Source organism: Gopherus flavomarginatus, chromosome 3 (assembly GCF_025201925.1).
Source record: "Gopherus flavomarginatus isolate rGopFla2 chromosome 3, rGopFla2.mat.asm, whole genome shotgun sequence".
Taxonomy (NCBI): domain Eukaryota; kingdom Metazoa; phylum Chordata; order Testudines; family Testudinidae; genus Gopherus; species Gopherus flavomarginatus.
In genome coordinates, this window is record NC_066619.1 from 18,654,982 (window position 1) to 18,676,025 (window position 21,044).

At 40.6% G+C, this 21,044-nt stretch overlaps 1 protein-coding gene across 2 annotated transcripts in view; it reads left to right on the forward strand.

Annotated features, from left to right (window-relative positions):
* Positions 1 to 21,044, forward strand: part of DCC (DCC netrin 1 receptor) — a 933,783-nt gene that overhangs the window by 549,963 nt on the left and 362,776 nt on the right. For both annotated transcript variants that reach the window (XM_050944636.1, XM_050944637.1), the window contains exons 6-7: positions 17,980 to 18,134; positions 20,542 to 20,662. In XM_050944636.1, coding sequence (XP_050800593.1) covers positions 17,980 to 18,134; positions 20,542 to 20,662 — 276 coding nt within the window. The remainder of the gene's footprint in view (positions 1 to 17,979; positions 18,135 to 20,541; positions 20,663 to 21,044) is intronic.

Consider the following 21,044-nt stretch of genomic DNA (forward strand, 5'->3'; position numbering starts at 1 on the left):
TCTCTGTGTTAGCAATACCTCCCAGCTTTGTGTCATCCGCAGACTTTATTAGCACATTCCTACTTTTGTGCCATGGTCAGTAATAAAAAGATTAAATAAGATTGATCCCAAAACTGATCCCTGAGGAACTCCACTAATAACCTCTTTCCAGCCTGACAGTTCACCTTTCAGTACAAGCTGTTGTAGTCTCCCCTTTAACCAGTTCCTTATCCACCTTTCAGTTTTCATATTGATCCTCATCTTTTCCAATTTAACTAATAATTCCCCATGTGGAACCATATCAAATGCCTTACTGAAATCAAGGTAAATTAGATCCACTGTGTTTCCTTTGTCTAAAAATTCTGTTACCTTCTCAAAGAAGGAGATCAGGTTGGTTTGGCATGATCTACTTTTTGTAAAACCATGTTGTATTTTGTCCCAATTACCATTGACCTCAATGTCCATAACTACTTTCTCCTTCAAAACTTTTCCAAGACCTTGCATAATACAGATGTCAAACTAACAGGCCTATAATTACTCAGAGCCTATAATTACTGATGGGAGATATATTGAGAACTTACTGTCTCAGTTTGGATATGCCATGGCCAGTCATAATGTTTAAATTGTTGCTGAGCAATAGGGAGCAATAGAGCAGTCTGAAGCAGTAGGAGCATAGCACTGGAAAGTATACGTGCCTCTGAAACTAGGACCTTTGAAGGCACGTAGAAAAGGGATGTCGTAGAGTCATAGAATTGTAGGACTGAAAGGAACCTCAAGAGGTTTTCTACTCCAGCCCCCTGCACTCAGGCAGGACTAAGTATTATATAGACTAGGGATAGTCAATAGGCAGATGTGGGCCAAATCCAGACTGCCAGATGCTTTTGAATGGACCCAAAATGTTTTTAGTTACTTATTATCTTTATTGTTAGTACTTTTTATTATTTTCTTCAGAGTCTGGACCTTGATTATATCTTGACCCAGAAATTTAGACCTTGACAAAAAATAATTGACTACACCTGATGTAGACGATCCCTGACAGGTGTTTGTCCAACCTGCTCTTAAAAATCTCCAATGACGGAGATTCCATAACCTCCCAAGGCAATTTCTTCCAGCGCTTAACCTCCCTTAGGAAATTTTTCCTAATGTCCAACCTGAACTGCTTTGTTGCAATTTTAGCCCACTGCTTCCTGTCCTATCCTCAGAGGTTAAAGAGAACAATTTTTCTCCCTCCTCCTTGTGGCAACCTCCTATGTACTTAAAAACTGTTATCATGCCCCCTCTCAGTCTTCTCTTCTCCGGACTAAACAAACACAATTTTTTCAATCTTCCTTCATAGGTCATGTTTTCTAGACCTTTAATCATTTTTGTTGCTCTTCAGTGGACTTTCCCTACTTTGTCCACATCCTTCCTGAAATGTGGTGCCCAGACTTGGTCACAGTATTCCAGCTGAGGTCTAATCAGCACAGAGTAAAGTGGAAGAATTACTTCATGTGTCTTTCTTACAACACTCCTGCTAAGACATCCCAGAATGACTTTTGCTTTCTTTGCAACAGTGTTACATTGTTGACTCATATTTAGCTTGTGATCCACTATGACCCGCAGGTCCCTTTCCACGGTACTGCTTCCTAGGCAATCATTTCCCATTTTGTATATATACAACTGATTGTTCCTTCTAAGACTGAGAGTGGACATTTGTCCTTATTGAATTTCATCCTATTTACTTCAGACCATTTCTCCAGTGTGTCCAGATCATTTTGAATTTTAATCCTATCCTTCAAAGCACTCGCAGTCCCTCCCCAACTTCGTATTGTCTGCAGACTTTATAAGTGTACTCTCTACGACATTATCTGAATCATTGATGAAGATATTGAATAGAACCAGACCCAGAATTGATCCCTAAAGGATCCCACTGGATATGCCTTTCCAGCTTGACTATAAACCGCTGATAACTACTGTCTGGGAATGGTTTTCCAACCTGTTATACACCCACCTTATAGTAGCTTCATCTAGGTTCTATTTCCCTAGTTTGTTTATGAAAAGGTCACGTGAGACCGTATCAAAAGCCTTACTAAAGTTGACATACCACATCTACCACTTCCTCTTTATCCACAAGAATTATCACTCTGTCAAATAAATCGACGAGGCTTGTTAATCTGTCAAAGAAAAAAAAATGCTAACTCATGAACTTCCCAAACAGTTCCTGATATCTGTATTTTAACACCATATTCAGATGTAAGGCTTCTGCTTGCAGTAATACTAGCATGATTCATTATTAAGTGTACCTGCAATATAAAGCAGGATGGGAGTAGACAGGTACTCACAGGTATTTTCTTGAAATGTCTCATGTTAATGCCCAATTTCAACAAAGCAACCTTAACAAAATAGTGGGCCAATTTTACTCCCACAAACAGAGTTCATCTGGAGAGGAGCATTCTTTCTCTGAAAGACTGTTTTAAATTTCAGTCAGGTATCCATAGGAACCTTGACTATAGAAGCTACTTGCAAAGTGCCCTGAATTAGGCTATCTTGTGGTGACCTAGCCTGTTTTGAGGACAGAGCCAATGAGAAAAGATGCCTCATCTTTTTAGTAGTACCTTTAATCTCAAAGCACTTTATAACCTCTGACCCTGATCCTGAAGTGATTTCAGAAGTGATCCTGGACCTCATTCTGCTGCAAGAGACCAGTGTAGAATGCTGGCTGCCGAAGGAGTCCACCCTTGCAGGAGAGTCATGGAAGAGATGTGGTGCAGATGGGGTTGGATAAGAGCTATGTGGTTAGGAGCAAGCAGCAGAGATGGATACAGATGACAGGGATGGGAAGCAGGGTCAGAAGTGTGTGCTCCCAGCTGAAGTTATGATCACTTTGAGAGTTGATATCTACAGAGCAATTTAAAAATCCTGCATTTCCTTACATTGCTTTCCTTTGTCCTATGTTTTAATTTCACTGCATTACTTCAATATAGCTTCTTGTGACCTGGGAATATTTGATCTGTTAAATGATGTTATGTACAGATGGTCCAAAGCAGCTATTCAGACTTTAAGAAGACAAGAAACAGAGGAGAGAATAAATGAAGGGTTCAGATTCTGCCCTCAGTTATACTATTGTAAATATGGAGTAACTCCAGTGGGTACTCTGAATTTATCACGGTATAACACAGTTAGACTGTGGTGCATTTGCTTAAATATAGCTTTTTAAAAAATTCACACATCTTGCAAGTTAACACTGAAAAATGCAAGGAAAATGTTTTTAAAAGATCTGAATATATGAGATGACAAGCCCCACCTTTTAACTACATGCACTTGAGAGTCTTCCCAGTCTCAGTGTTGACAGGGGTTGGGCAGTTGGTGACAGCTGTTATCTTTTTTGGGTCAGTAGGAACACATTCTTTATTCAAACATACAAAGAGGAGACACTTTGCATTAGGAAAAGCTGCCATTTCTCCGAGTTAAAAATGTGTCCTCTTGTCGTAAGATCAGCTGTCGTTTCACAGAAGGTATTTCTAGAAATATTGAGGTCATCCCAACACGCAGCTCCCTAAAGTAGCTGTTCCTGCTGGCAAGCACTCAGTTAGTCTCTAAGGCTCCTTTGCAGACTCATTACAGAGATTCTCTGACATTTTCTGTAGTAAATGCATCCTCCTGTGTATCTTAAGGAGGAAGTCCCATTTGTCAGTATCCAGACTGAGACCCAACATTCTAAACCACAGTAGAATCCCCAGGAAAGGTACATCTTTGACTGACCTTTCAAGAAACTCTTTGGAAGATGCCACAGTACTGTTCTCTTAGATCCAGAGTGTCAACCTGTGATAATTTTAGTGTCACATTTAGTGGTGAACTGCAAAAGAAACATTACAGTTGAGATAAACCCAGCTTTTTTCTTTGAGTGACTTCACCAGCAAGACTGCCAGGTGCACTCAGCATAGAAATGTATAAACTAACCATTTAAAAAATCTTTTCTCTATATAAAATGTCTTGGTTATCCCTGGTGCCTAGATGTCATAGCATATGACGTTACATACACCAGATATCTGCATGAGAAACCATGGTATTTGTTTTAAAAAAATTAGTTGATGACAGTCCTGATCTTGAAATCATTATTAATTTAACTGGCCCCACTTACATCAATGAGATTTTTAGCAAATAAACATAACTGCACATTAGGGTTCATATTTTTGCGCTGCATGTCCTCCACAGCATTGTTAGTGGGGACATTGGCACATAAATCTGGGCTAAACTACATTTCATTCTTTCTTTGACCCTCTGCAAAGGCCAACTGCGATGTCAACATCAAGAACAAAGACTTATTACTTAGATTACTGGCCTAGTGGATAGGAGGAAGCAATAGACATGATATATCTTGGTTTTAGTAAGACAATTGACACAATCTCATAAACAAACTAGGAGAATGCAGTCTAGATTAAATTACTATAAGGTGGGTGCAAAACCATACTCAAAGAATAGTTATCAATGGTTCTCTGTCAAACCAGGGAGCCTTATCTTGCTGCAGGGGTCTGTACTGAGTTGGGCACTATTCAATATATTAATTAATGGTTTTCATAAAGGAGTGGAAAGTATGCTTTTAAAATTTACAGATGACACCAACCTGGGAGTCGTTGCTAGCACTTTGGAGAACAGGAGTAGAGTTTAAAATGACCTTGACAAACTGGAGAATTGGTCTGAAATCAACCAAGATGAAATTCAGTAAAGGCAAGTGCAAAGTAGGCCCCTTAGGAAGGAAAAATCAAATGCATGGCTACAAAATGGGGAATAACTGACTAGGCAGTAGTACTGCTGAAAACAATCTGGAGAAGCTAATTATCTCTGGTCAGGCCTCAGCTGGAGTACTGTGTCCATTACTGAATGCCACATTTTAAGAAAGATGTGGACAAACTGGAGAGAGTCCAGAGGAGGGCAACAAAAATGATAAAAGATATGGAAAACTCAACATATGAGGAAATTAAAACAAATAAACTGAGCATGTTTAATATTGAGGAAAGAAGACTGAGCAGGGGACCTGATAACAGTTTTCAAATCTTTTAAGATATGTTATAAAGAGGATGGTGATTAATTGTTATCCATGTCCACTGAGGGTAGGACATGAAGTAATGGGTTTAATCTGCAGCAAGGCAGATTTAGGTTAGATATTGGGAAAAACTTTCCAACTACAGGGGTAGGAATAGACTTCCAAGGGAGGTTGTGGAATTCCCTTCACAGGAGGTTTTTAAGAACACGTTAGACAAACACCTGTCAGGGATTATTTAGGTCAGTGGTTCTCAGCCTGCAGCCTGTGTGCTGATTGTGGACCAATCAGCACACAGCTGTGGTCTGTGATATCCTCAGGGCCATACAGGTAGTATATATGTTTAAAACATGTAGAAAGCTGCATATGTCTCCCACAATGGTAAATAGGTTTAGAACCGCTGATCTAGGTATATGTGGTCCTGCCTCACTGGCTGGGCTGGACTAGATGACCTCAAAGTCCCTTCCAGCCCTACATTTCTATGAATAAAATTTTCTTTCCTTTATTCCTAAGAACTCTTAGATCACTAAAACAACTTAGATTATAAGATTATTATTGTTATTTATTATTGTGTGTTTGTACAGTTTCTAGCATGCATCCTAGGCAGAGCTGGCTAGAAAACAACAATTCTGTTTTGTGAAAAAAAATGAGCTTTTGGAATTTGGAGTTCTGATTGGGGGTGGGTGCATGGCGGGAAAGAGACCTTCAGAAATGTTTCAGTACAAAAACAGAGAAAAAGAAATTTATTTAGGGCATTCTCCTGGGATGCAATAGACACAGGCTTAAGTCCCTACTCTGCCTTGATTCTGAGCAGAGACTTAAACCTAGGTGTTTTAGATCCCAGGAGATGTGTTTTATATATTGGTCTCAGTCTTGGTCTCTCTTTCATTCATATATGTGCCATAACCACCAAGCTATTCAGTGTGTATATATGAGAGAAAGACACACAGAATAACTTGGCGGTTATGGCACATATATGAATGAAAGAGAGACCAAGACTGAAACCAAACTTTCCAGTTTGTACTTGAGAAACATTCCCACAAAAAGTTCAGATAAATCTTTTGATTTCAACAGAAAAGAGAATAGCTGAAAATGTTTGGATATGTTTTATTCCTGGGAACTACTGCAATATAAATAACAATACAGATGCTCTTAGCTTTTATTTTATTTTTTGGTTTATTCATGGCTCCCATCAATAACTTTCTATGCACATATTATTCTTAAGGTTTTTCATTGTAGTGTCTAAGTCTTTCTCAGTTCGCTGCTATACAATGTATTAGCCAAAGAAACCATACATATTACTAAGAGTACTGTCTTCTTTAGTAAAAAGAAATCCTGCTCTAAAATTTGAGACATACATAAATTACCCAAAGTGCATGTATATAAACCTCTTCAGATATACAACCAGCTACAAATGAAACTCCCTAGACAAAATAAAACACACACACACACAATCAAACTCAACACATAAGTAAGCATATCAGACAGTATCGAGCAATTGCTGTACTTTCCAGGCATCATCCTGAGCTGAAGGAAATGGATGAGCAGATACAAGGGTATCGAAGAAGGATTACAAACTTCAGGCCATATTCCAGTCTCAGTCCCCACACAAACCACTCACTGACTCCAGTCCAAACTCCTGAAGTGGAATAATGTAATCTGGATTATGACCCTTTTTTTGCGTGAGAAAAGTAGAAAGCCCATAGTTTGCTTATAGGAAAACATGAACTGATAAATACACTGCACCCCAGGGCTGGTAAATACCTCCCTTAGATTAGGCAGTTCTTTCTGATTGACATGGTTATAACTGGTGTCCTAACTGCCTTCTTCCCAGCATGAGCCTCATGTTACATTCATGGACCTAATGACGTGGATGTATGTTTTTTGCAGCCTAGAAAAACTACAGCTATAAAGAAAAATTGGGGAGAGGGAAGCAACTCTGTTTCATAGCGGAAAACGAACAGTCTCATACAAGTAGAAGTCAGACTCCTTGAGTTGTGTTTGTATACATAATAACTCACAGGTGTCTATGAATTACAAGTCTATACATTCATTGAGAGTTTCTGGTAAAAGCATAATAAACTATACAAGCGAAGATTGAATGGTTTATGATTTTGACAGGCTCTGAAATGTATTTATGGCTTGCGAGCCACACAGCTCCCATTTTTATTTGACTATAATGCATGTATTAGACTAAGGCAAATAAGAAAAAAGAATTAATAGATGAATATATTTCCTCTTATCCCATTTTTGTCCTTCAACTCTCTTATATCCAGTTACACATCTTGTATCTTCTTGCTGTTTCCTTGACCAAGATGCAAACCTGATATAAGTGAGCGCAGCTCCCTCTGACTTTGGAGGCAACTACATTCACTAAATTTTCTCTCTGTGTTTTTCTCTCAACTCCAGTTAAAGCAAAACAAAACAAAACAAAAAAACCCACAAATTGCTTTAATTAGAATTTACTCACCAATGTTCCCCTCATAAAGGATTTTTTTATATGAAAAATAAATCACAGGAGGCATTTCCTTTTTCTCTTCTATTATTATGTGTTCTTTCTATCGTGGTAGCACCTGGGAGCCCCAGTCATGGATCAAGTCCTCATTGTGCCAGGAGATGTACAAACACACAACAAAAGGTGGTATCACTCCCAAAATGCTTACAGTCTAAGTGTGTATACAGTGGTGTTGTAGCTGTGTTGGTCCAAGGATATTAGAGAGAGAAGGTGGGTGAGGCAGTATCTTTTATTGCACCCACTTCTGTTGGTGAGCATGACAAGCTTTCGAGGTTACACGGAGTTCTTCTTCAGGTCAGTTGAAGCTCAAAAGCTTGTCCCACTCACCATCAGAAGTTGGTCCAATAAAAGATATTACCTCACCCACCTTGTTTCTGTACAATCTAAGTATAAGACAAGAGACAGCAGGTGGACATGACAGACAAGGGTGCACAAGGAAACAATGAGACAGTATTAGTCAACAAGATAGGAAGTGGTCTCAGCACCCCAGCTGCCTAATTTAAGTAAAGTTTTAAAGCAGTGTGAAAAAGTTTGAAAGTAGCACTTACTATCTGTGGTGCCTCCTGCAAATGACGATGCATCTATTTGTAGTTCTGCTCACATTGGAAGTCCCTGAAAACTGACAGTGACTACAATCATGAGGCCAAATTTGCAGATGAGTCTAAGCTGTTGTATATTATACCTTCTTCTGATCCCCTCAGGGTGTGTTTTGCAGCAATTTAGAATCTGGTTGATTTACTTGCTTTCTCAGTATCTCACTCACATACCAATCTGTAATTTACATTCTCACCATTCTCTTCTGAATTTGACCCATTGAGTCAATATGAATGTAACAATGTCTATTTTACAACTCCTTACACATCACCTACACAATGTCAACAGGTGCCTAAAGCATTAGCTTGAAACTTGCATCTGCAGTGTTTCAGGGGCAAAGTCAAATCATGATCTTTGTGTGTGAAAACCAGTAACTTATGGGGATGACTTTCGGGATGTTACTGATATACACACTGCATGGGCTGCAGCGTTAAACTCCTGTACATTCCTTGAACTATCATTGCTGCTATAGCTAAAATACTAGAAAGTGATAGGTGGATAACTATTTATGTGTAAAGTGATTAGGCCAAAATCTTTACTATTTGTGTATAAGTATTTACATTTAAAACCTGTTCCCAATGCCAAGTGGAATATACTCTAGCAAACTCATTATGATGGCAAGTAATAGGGTTCATTGTAGAATGGGCCATTTCACCCACTTTGATGTTTCCACTTTAAATAACCAGTTTATGTTCAGTACACAAATAACACCCATGGCTAGGTGCAGCATCCTTTGTGGCTGAGGAGATTCAGGACTCTGTTGTAATGGCTATAAAGAAGGGGATATTTTATGTAAGACTCTGGATATGGACCCTGTGGTTCTCATTTTTTAACTGCCAGGCTAGCACTGAATGCAGCCTTTGCTATCTAGAATCACCACACAGGGTCTCCCAAAGTCCTGGGTGAGACTTAGTTGGCATGGAAATTCAGTCAGCAACTATTTTGAAACGCCTAATTTTAGTAATAAGTTAACTGCTTCAGTGCTGCTGAATATGTGAGTTGGATAAGGCAAAGCAAAGCTGCCTTGTGGACCCGGTGTGGCGCCTTTGAGCTGCTGATATTCTAACTGAGACAACCTTATGTTCTCCCACTGCACAGAGACAGTGGCAAGTACCAGTTGAGAGGGGCTAGTGCCTTCCTTAACTCTTCTTTTATAAGTCACAATTGAAATCCTGAAAGCTTCAAACATGACCTGGGCTCTGAATATTAATATGTTCTTTATATATCTGCCATAGGCTGAAAATTGGGAAATTGCAAACTACACATGAAAACACATCCACTCTTTGTCATTTGTTATTCAAAAACGCACAGTGCATGTACCATATTGTGAACTATGCAAGGTTACTCTCACACACTTAAAATAACCAAACAAAATCAGCCACAAAATAGTGCATGGAGTATTTTTAAATGTGCACTGACTTTTAGGAACAAAAGCAATGGTAAAAATCAACAGCTGTAATAACAACATTGTACTAAGAACATCTTTCGTCTTAGAAACTCAAAATGCTTTATATGTTTATTTAACAAAAGTTTGCACTACTCCTCTAGGTAGGCAACTAATATCCCCCCCACCCAGTGTGTGTGTGTGTGTGTGTGTGTGTGTGTGTATAATGTAGGTAAACACCAACAGAGAGATTATGCAACTTGCCCAAGGTAACAAAGTGAGTCAATAGTACAGCTGTCAAAATATCATAAAAGTACAGTCAGTTTACCTACCCATTAGACCAGTGGTTCTCAAACTCTATTTTCGTGGACCACTTGAAAATTGCTGAGGGTCTCAGTGGACTGCTTAATGATCTTTTCAAATGTTGTTTATACCATTCGCTAACTACTATAAAGCATTTTGGATAAAAGTGCTATATAATAATAATTGTTTTTTTGTTCTACAAATAAAAACACACAACACATATTTTAATATCAGTAGTCTTATCTTTCTAATATGATGGATGTGCCTTCTTTTCCCTGCCATGGCAACCCCTGAGCTTGGACTGGGAAGGAGGGGGGGTCTCTTCCTCTCTCTCCCACCGCAGCTGCCCCCAAGCTGGGGCTGGAAAGGAGGGGGGTCTCTTCTGCACCACAGCAGCCACAGAGCTGAGGTTGGGAAGGAGGGCCTTCTCTCCCTGGTAGCTGCAGCCTTGGAGCTGGGGAAAGTCACTTGTTTCTCTAGCCACTGTACCCCTGCACATCCCAAATTCCCCCTGCCCCCTTTCTCATCCCACTGCCCCCCTTCCATCTATCCCTTATTCCACACCAAGGCCACCACCTCATCTTACATGTGCATCTTCTCCAGGGTCCAGGTACCTAATTAATGGAGCCACGCCTGCATGGCTCCACTAATTAGGTAGGTGGACCTTCATTCTCTTATGTGCGGCTGCCCAGGCGCGCACCTTAGAGAGAACTATCCGTGGACCCAGGGCCGGTGCAAGGATGTTTAGTGCCCTAGGCGAAACTTCCATCTTGCGCCCCCTCCCCCGCACCCCCCGCCCTGAGGCACCCCTCTCCCCCGCGGCAGCTGCCCCCCTCCGCCCTGAGGTGCCCTCCTTGCAGCAGCTCCCCACCCCCCATCCTCCGCCCTGAGGCACCCCATAACTCCAGCTCACCCCAGCTCCGTACACGAGCACCCCAAGCACTCTGTCACTGCTTCACTTCTCCCTCTTCCCAGGCTTGTGGTGCCTCAGCTGATTGGTGCCGCAAGCCTAGGAGGCAGGAGAAGAGAAGTGGCCAAGGCATGCTCAGGGAGGTGGCAGAGCAGGGGTGAGCTGCTTCATTTCTCCTGCCTCCCAGGCTTGTGGCGCCAATCAGCTTTGGCGCCGCAAGCCTGGGAGGTGGGAGAAGTGAAGCAGCTACAGCGTGCTCGGGGAGGAGGTGGGGCAGAGGTGAGCTGGGGCGGGAAGTTCCCCTGCATTCCGCGCCCCCACCCCCATTACTTGCTGCAGGCAGGACTCCTCGCGCTCCCCTGCCCCAGCTCCCTCCGCCTAAATGCCGGCGGCGACTGGGGTTGCCAAAGATCCAGCCGCCGCGGTGGCTTCTGAAGAAAATGGCGCCCCCCAAATCCCAGCGCGGTCTCCTAAATGGTTGCACCGGCCCTGCATGGACCACCTGAATAGAACTCACGGACCACAGTTTGAGAACCACTGTACTGGACAACACTGTATCACTATGATATTAACTGCCCACACACTACTGAATGTTCCTGCTTTATTGAGCAAAACATATGTTACATTGTATGCTGTCTATTGTACTTGATATATCACTGTGAAGTGCTAGGGAGAGAAGTTCCAGTAGACCATTCTGAAATGCTAGTGGAAAAACTTGGAATTTCAAAGCAATGGAAATGTAACCTTACATAGACTAAAGAACAGAAGCTGGAGTGGAAAAAAGGAGCCTTTGGTTCATTGATGCCACTTCCTAGACTAGAATTAAAAGATGGTTTCTAGTTACTTACAAGTAGGCGAAACACGTGAACATCTAGTCTTGACTGCATTGCACAAGTCTATCTGCTCATATAAATACGAAAGCTCTTCAAAATTATTCTTTAGAGCAGTCTCGTGGCTCACTCTCATGTTGTTCCCCTTCTACAGATTTGAGTTGGGAAGTTATAAAAAGATTCTTGTTCCTCATTCATTCAAAACACTGATTCAGTGTTCCTAAAGTGAATTAAAAAATGATTAGTCACTGATTTTTAGCAAGTAAATATTATTGCCTCTCACTGGAGGTAATGTGAGGTGTATGGAAGCTCTGATTAGAAACTGAGGTTTGCTGGACTTAGGGTTAATTTATTTCTGACCATGAATCTGTGCTTTGGAATCAGTTTAGTTTAATTTATCACTATGACTACGTAATTGGTGAAGGATTAAAATAAATACCTTATCTGCAACTACACAATATCACATCTGTATTTTGGTAAGCATGACATGAAATTGATGCGGAGAAGCTTTCACAAAATTAAAGATTGTGGATGATCCTAGCTCTTTTTATACTATACTTTGGTAAATATGATATTTCTGTTCTCTGTTCAACAATCCTGTGTATTAAAGTAATTTACAGTATTACATGTGGCCCAGTACGTACCTGTATCCCTTCCATTCTCCTGTTAGTGTTCTGGGAGATTAATTCTGTTTCATTTCTTCTGAAAAGAACAGAAGAAATAGGAAAAGTGAAGAAAAGTAGAGAGAGGAGAGAAAAAGGAAGGGGAGAAGAACCTATTTTCTATTCTAATCATTTAGGGTTACCATACGTCCGTATTTTACCAGACATGTCCAGCTTTTTGGTTCTTAAATCGCTGTCTGGGAGAAATTTTTAAATATCTAAAAACATCCAGGATTTTGCCATTATTATTTTTCCCCAAAGAAGAGTGAATCATTCAAGAAAGAGAGTGAATGTTGATCATTCGAGAAAGAAAGTGAATGTTGATCACTCCAGCGAGTGCCCGCTTTTTCCCCCTAGCTCCCAGTGCTTGCACTGCAAAATAGTTGTTTCCCATAGCTGGGAGGGAGGGAGGAGGAGGGAGAATGCAGCATGCTCAGGGGAGGGGGCGGGGCCAGGGAGGGGATTTGGGGAAGGGGTCCAATGGGGAACGGAGGGGGCAGAGCTGGGGTGGGGACTTTGGGGAAGGGGTTGGGATGAGGGTGGAGTAGGGGTGGAGTTGGGGCCAGGCCGTGGCCCCCATGGAGTCTCCTCTTTTTTGAATGTTCAGATATGGTAACCCTATTCTAATCTATCACTGGGGTATATGATAGCCTACTGTGATACAGCATGGCCAGAGGGCAGCAGGAGAGGGGTAGAAGGGAGCCTTATTCCTGTAAGGGGAAGAAAGTTTGCTATAGATTAACTAGAGCACCTGCAGCCAATTAGAGCACCTGCAGTCAGTCACATGATAAAAACCCCTGCTTCAATCAGACAGTGTGGGAATTGGAGCAGAAAGGATTGGTACTGGAGCAGAGAACAGTTTGAAGGAGTTGGAGTAGAGAGGATTGGTACTGGAGCAGAGAACAGTTTGAAGGAGTTGGAGCAGAGAAGATTGGTGTTGGAACAGAGAACAGTTTGAAGGGAAGCAGAGGAAAGTTTGGAGGAGTGCTGTGGTGGGCTAAGAAGTCCAAGACCCTAGGTAAGGGGCACCTGGCTTGTGCAGAGGGAGGACAGGAAGCCTCCCACCCCCCCCCCAAGCTGAAGGGCAGGAGAGGGAAGTAGCCCAGAGGAAGGAACCGCTAGTTCAAGTGGTTCACCACTATCCTCAGGGCCCCTGGGCTGGGACCTGGAATAGAGGGACCAGGTTCCACTTTCTCCACTCCCCTCTTCAAGGACAGTAGTAGTGGGGCAATTAATATTCCAATTCAGGGGCAAGAAATGGCACCCTGACCGCCCCCCCCAGAAGAGAAAGTGCGAGACCCATCATAATAGTGGCAGCAATTTGCCACACTACCAAGAGTTCATTAAAAAGAAGCATCTGCCCCATGTAGTTCTTCTTTCTCTCTCCCTCTTGTGAGGAGGAAATAGTCTGTGGATTAAAAAAGTTTCTGCCGCTGTGTGTTTTTATTAAAGTATGCCTTGCACTTGGAGTGAAAAGTGGTGAGATGTGTGGTGGTTCTGAGATGCTGCAGGAGTTCATTCCATCCTTCGATGGCCCCTCAGAAAGATCTGAGTCCTGCATAAATCTGCTTTGCTCTTCCAGCAGAGCATTCTCTTATACCAGAGAAGAGCCATGGTTCTTGATCAGAACATCTAGCCCAGTATCCTGTCTTCTGATGTTGGCCAGTGCCAGATGCTTCAGAGGGAATGAACATAATAGGTCACTTTCGAGTGATCCAACCCCTGTCATCTGCTCCCAGGTTCTGGCAGTTGGAGGTTTAGGAACACCCATGGTATGGGGTTTCATCCCTGATCATCTTAACTAATAGCCATTGATGAACTTATCTAATTCTTTTTGAACCCAGTTATAGTTTTGGTTTTCAGCATATCCCATGGCAATGAGTTTTACAGGTTAACTGTGCATTGTGTGAAGAAGTACTTCCTTATGCTTGTCTTAAACTTGCTGCCTATTAATTTCATTGAGTGACTTGTAGTTCTCCACACCATTCATGATTTTACAGTCCTCTATCATATTCCCCGTTAGTCATCTCTTTTCTAAACCAAACAGCCCCAGTTTTTTAATCCCTCCTCATATGGAAGCTGTTCCATTCTTCTGATCCTTCTCGTTGCCCTTCTCTGTACTTTTCCCAATTTTAATATATCTTTCGTGAGATGGGATGAACAGAGTATTCAAGGTGTGGGCGTACTATGGATTTATATAGTGGAATTATAGTACTTTGTGTTTTAGTATCTGTGTCTTTCCTAATGGTTCCTAGCATTCTGTTCGCTTTTTTGACAGCAACTGCACATTGAGCAAATCTTTTCAGGAACTATCCACAATGACTCCAAGACCTTTCTTGAGTTGTAACAGCAAACGTCCATTTTGTATGTACAGTTGGGATTATATTTTCCAAGGTGCATTGCTTTGCACATCTCAACATAGAATTTCATCTGCTATTTTGTCATCCAGTCACCCCATTTAGTGAAATCCCTTTGTAACTCTTCACATTCAGCTTTAGACTTAATCTTGAGTAATTTTGTATCGTCTCCGGTTTTTGCCACCTCACTGTTTGCCCCATTTTCTAGATCATTTATGAATATGTTGAATAGCACAGGTCCATGTACAGATCCTTAGGGGACCACACTGTTTACCTCTCTCCATCATGAAAAATGAGCATTTATTCCTACCCTTTGTTTTCTATCTTTTAAGCAGTTACTGATACATAAGAGGGCCTTCCCTCTTATCCCATGACTGCTTTGTTTGTTTAAGAGCTTATGGTGAAGGACCTTGTCAAAGGCTTTCTGAGAGTCCAAGTACACTATATCCACTGGATTACCCATGTCCACATGCTTGTTGACAGCCTCTAAGAATTCTAATAGCTAGTGAGGCATGATTGCCCTTACAAAAGCTATGCTGTCTCTTCCCCAACATATCCTGTTTATCTGTGTCTCAGATAATTCTATTCTTTCCTATAGCTGTGATCAATTTGCCTGGGAGTGAAGTTAGGCTTGCCAGACTGTAATTGTCAGGATCGGCACTGGAGCCTTTTTAAAAAATTGGGATTACGTTAGCTACCCTGGTTCTGGGCCTTGTTCTTTTAGGTATCCCTGATCATTAAGCTCCCTAACTGAGCTGAGCGGGAGGTAGAGAAGAAACTGGGAAAAGGACAAGGACAGGCTAGAGGGGTGTGACACTTCTCAAGGTGCCTGGGATAGTTAGTCACTATGTTACCCCCCAACTTAGTGAGAGAGAGAGAGAGAAACTTGCTGGTGCTAAACTGGGTGTCAGCTCCCTGACACTACCAGCCAATTAGTCACCCAAATAATCTTCTCATGGCTCTGCCAGCTCTTACTTTGCCTTGCAGGTTTATATCTAGGGTACCCCAGTCTCCAAGCTTCTCTGAAGCATCCGTCTGTAATGTCCAGCCCCTACCATTGGACACTCACAGTAATGTGTGAGTCCCAAGAGAACAGCATACACACAGCTTGATTGGTACAACTCCAGATCATGGATATATAGAGCTATAGTGAAACAATCCTACATTTATTATCAAAGATTAAGATTTAAGAAATAATGAGTAAGGATAATGAGTGGAAACAGAAATGGTTACACATATAAAAAAAACCATAAAATCCAATCCTAGGTCTACACTTATTAATGGTTACCTCTCCTATTTAATAAAGTAAATTTTGTCCCAAGAGTTCAGTCTTTGACAGAGATTCTGGTTTTCAGTCATAAGCAGGATCCAAGTTTTCATGAACAACCCACACCATTCAAGGGATTTCCTCTATGACTGGATAACAAAGTGCTTTACTTGTCCCCTAGTTATAGTCCAGTAAACCTTTGAAGAGCCCTTCTATTGTTTGTTCTCCCATGTGCTGACCCCCGTGTTGACATCATATCCTCATGGTGACTTGGAATGCAAATGTTGCTCCCACTGTGTTTGGCTTACAATGCTTAATTTACATCAAAGATAGGAGTAGGTGAATAGACATGCTTTTGTCTGGCAGAAAACCTGTTTATTACCTTTGCCCTGTTACATGGTTTAAAATACATTTTAGTAGGTACACATAACTTACACAAAAACAATGAATAGTCTTTGTGTCACCTTAGAGACTAACACATTTATTTGGGCATAAGCTTTCGTGGGCCATAACTCAGTTCAACTCCTCGTTGTTTTTGCTGATACAGACTAACATGGCTACCCCTCTATAACTTACATATCATCTGTAGATACATCTCACAAGGCTTATGATGACTAGTGTGTCACTGTGACTTTCATTTAATGCCTTAAAGACATTATCTGTGGATAAATGTTATCAAAGTGTCATGTTAGTTGTAGTGAGTTTATCAGGTCTGATAGGAGTTGCTGTTTAGAATGGTGAACCCTGCACTGAGAGGTTCTGAGAGTTTCAAGGGTCCTGGGCAGAAGAGTCTATAACTCCTAGATAATATTTCTGTCGGAACCTGCAGTGGAACATAGGATTCCTGAGTCACAACGTTACTTCCTTTGTTGCACAAGTTGAAGGTATGTAGTGGGTGAGGCAGGAGATTGCAGGAAGAGTAAGGATGGACTCATGGTTAAGGCAATTAAATGCCTCCCTGGAGAATTGGATTCTATCTGTGCTTGCCACAGATTTCCTATGTGATTTTGGATAAGTCACTTAACCTTAACTTAACCACTTAAATTAACTAAAAGAAGCAGGAGACCTGTGGTCATTTAATTAAATACACAATCATAATGTATAAGCACAAGGAGTCAAATTATTTCTGTTATTTTCTAACTTTTGAGAGCTTGATTTTACAATGTGAACAGTCTTTTCATGTCAGTTGTTCTCCCCCCCCCCCCGCACCTCTTTAATGGATTTGGATATATTATAAATCAGACACTGGAAACAGTTGCTTGAGAAATACAATTGCATTTTCTGTTCAAACGAGAAATCATGGATGCTACCTAGGAATGAATGTAATCTGGCTTCCTAGCAACTATGAATATTCAAAATAGTAAACATTGTTCCCCTGTGAAAGCTGATGAACTGTATGTGAATTGTGTTTTCTGTGACAGGGAGCTCATTAGAAATTTGATGTTATTAGCAGTTTTCTCAAATTGCAAATCTCCATCATACCAGTATTATGGTAATGATGAAATTAAATTAAATTAGCATACTGCAAAAGTGGGAATACATTATAGTAATACAAGGCAACAGATAATTGCTATCTTAATAAGAATTTGTCCTCAGCAAAGATAATCCAGATTGTTTCTTCTTTCTATCATCATGGACAAAATTCATTCTTATTAGTGAAATCCTCATATTTTGTAAATCCAGTCACAAGTTCCACTTGGTTATATGAAACTGTTTTCTCAAGCCTAAATATACTTCATTCTGCACTGACAGTCAGTGTACTTGTCTAAAAGCTACCTACCTACATATTAATGTGCATGTCACGTTTGTGCATGCTTTTGGCACCTGATCCACTGAATGAGCTTTGGATCAGGTCCCTGGTTCCTCAGGTGCTTACTGTGTATATTTCACACAAATCTTATGTACTCTCCATACTGGGTTCTCAAGCTTCCCTTCTTGCAAAAATCATATAACTGTTAAACTGTATTCACTAAAATAAATGTTTTCCTTATTATTTGATTTAAAAAAAACAACTGAGGGTTTGGGGAAATAATTTGACTTGCAGATATGTTTTCTATTTCTGTTTAATATTTTCCAGGCCTAGTGAAATTATTGGGTTGCTAAATTTACATTCACATCCACTCACTACTTGTTTTGTTTTTTATCTCTCCCCTTGCAGTTCCTCCATGGTTTTTAAATCACCCTTCAAACCTCTATGCTTATGAAAGTATGGACATTGAGTTTGAATGTGCTGTCTCTGGTAAGCCTGTCCCTACTGTGGATTGGATCAAGAATGGAGAAGTGGTCATTCCTAGTGATTATTTCCAGATAGTGGTAATTATCTGACTTTTGTCATTGCAAATTCACTATTTGACTTAAAGTATGTTTTTATTTCTGATTTGTTCATTCTTTTCATAACCAGTGTTTTGACTAGTTTAGCAGAAGCAGGAAACATCTAAGCAAAACAGATCAAATCTCTCTTGCCTCCTGGTGGACAAAGGGGATATGGCGCCAAAGTGCTCTATTATGGTCTGACCCAAAGCCCGTTGACGTCTTCCCTCTGATTTCACTGGGATTTGGATCAGGCTCTTACTCATTCATTCAACAGTAGTTTAGATTTTTGTTTAGGATCTCTTCAAGCACAGAACATTTACCATAACTTTATGTCACATTTTCAATTAAATTATTATTATTATGTATCACCTGTTTTTGATAAAGTAACATCAGTGTCATGTATAATGCTTTACTACAGACAAAAAATGATGAATCCACACTCTGAGGAAATTACACTTTCAGACATAAGTTAGTAAGGGATGAGAAACAAAGGGAAGGAAGTGAATGTGGGAGGATGAAGAATACAACAGTGGTCAATCATCAACTGTGCTTATTGCTACATGCACAACTTCTTAGTCTGTCCTTTTAAAAATAGATATGTTTAAATTTGAAGATAGTGGATCAACAGTTACAATGGAAGTTAGTGATGCTTCACGCATCTGCATGAGCAAAGAGGTAACGCCTTTCTAGCTAGAGAAAACAGGCTGTGAGCCACAATGCAACAGTGGGGATAATCGCAGACAAAGGGGAAACCGGCCTTAATATCCTCAAGCCTCTGTTTTAAGGATACATTACTGTATATATTTTAAGTAATCATAAGTGAGAAAGGTTGATATCTTAGAAGAGAGCTAACAAATGCCATCTGGAATTCACAGACATGTGCAGATCTTGCAGCTTCTTAGCATTTTCTTCCCCTGTGTAATATCATTTGGAACCAGGGGAGTTAAAAGTGAAACAGGTATTTCTGCCACAGGTATGACATTCAGCTGGCATCCCTCCCTACATTGTTTTCAAATCTGTTTTAGAACATATTTGCAGAACTTGATCTTTCAGTGATGATCCATCAGTTTCTTCAAATTCAAAGTATTTTCACCACAGTTAAATTAATAATGATAATGGTCATTTGACACATACACAACTTTGTCACCATAGCATATAATTGATAGTGTGATAGCATGTCACATTCTCATCTTGTATTACACAAATAGCATTATATGTGAGGCATTAAAAGTTAAACATCAATGGTGGAATTTTCAAAAGCATTGGCCTAACTACTCTCATGAAAGTCAACAAGAATTTTATCATTGATTTCAATGAGAGCAGAGTTGAGACACTGCAGAGTGCTTCAGAAAATCCCGTCCCCAATATGTCTATCTTTTGTTGCAGCATGATAAAAATATCCACAGGCCATGAGATAATATTATTCTTTTGATTACTTTGGCATAAGAAGGTTAACATGTCTCATTCACATAGATCAGATTGCAATATTTAGTGCCAATTTCCTAGTGAATGCACATTCTAATCAATAAAATGGACTATGTTGCTGTAAATTAAACATCTTCCAATGAAGAAAGGTTGGTTTTTACCATATTTTTCTCGTGGAGAAGATTTACTCAGTTGTATGGAATCACAAGTTCGTGCTACTTTACGCAACATCACTATTTGTTATGAGAATCAAACAGCAATAAGTATACTTGCCAAGGAATGGAAAGTCCCTTTATTATTATTATAATAAGGAGGGCAATTATCCTTTTAATTTGTATTTCCTGAAGAAATATTTATAGCAAGGGAATTTCTCTTGCAGCATTTTCTTATGCAAAGAATTGTCCCTTAGAAACCAACATTTGCTACATCACTTAATTCTGTTTGTGCTAGTAGCAACTAAAACTGAAATCCTGCGCACCAGCAGCACACAATGAGTAACTCTTCTGTTGCTGTGGGTCTTTGGGTCTCATGTCATGATGTAGGATCTGACCTACAGAACACTGTTTGTACACAAGATACAAAAGTTGGAAGTTCTTTTATATCTCCCCTGCTGCAAAAAGCCAACGCAAAGCCCTATTCACCACTCAAGTCCCACTCTAGCAATTAATATGGGGTTTAACTGTTGCATAGGGTGTTGAGCTGGTCCTCCTCCGTACCAAAGTGAATAAGGGCACAAGCACCATCCTTGTAACAGAGTGGTGCAAAGAGAACAAAAGGAATCAGTTGATTCCAATGAACGTGCATTTTATTACAATCCACCGGAGTCAAAGACAATATGAACGGAGGCTGAGGTTTCCTAATACTCTCTGCTCTTGTTTCACAAACAAAATATTATTGAAGCTCCTTAGCAAGTGACATTCACTGTGACAGTTTTGTCTAATTATTTCCCTCCCCTTCCTCTCTCCCCTCTTCGTCTCTCTAGGGTGGCAGCAACTTGCGGATTCTGGGCCTTGTAAAGTCAGATGAAGGTTTTTACCAGTGTGTAGCTGAAAATGATGCTGGGAATGCCCAGACCAGTGCACAGCTAATCATCCCTGAGCCGGGTAAGATACAAAGGACACAGAGAATCATATCAGTGATTAATACAATTAGCATAAATCCTAGTTGGGCACCTACTGTCTCTCCCCATCCACCCCCCACCGCCTTCATTCTTAGCCATGTTAACAAATATTTAGCTAGCTGGATGGCTTGACTTATAACGGTGTGTTCTTAGCACTAGGGGAGATGCAGGTCTGTCTTGGTGTAACCTTGAGACTCTCTGTCACTGGAACAATTACAGACGCTAGGTGCATCCCAGAAGTGACACTGGAGGTCAAAATCTCAGCATGAAAAATCAAAGACGGTGTCTTCCTTTTCAACCACTGGATTCATCTTGCTGAAATATGAGAAGAGGCTGGGGATTATAAAGGGCCAGGGGGAGAGTGT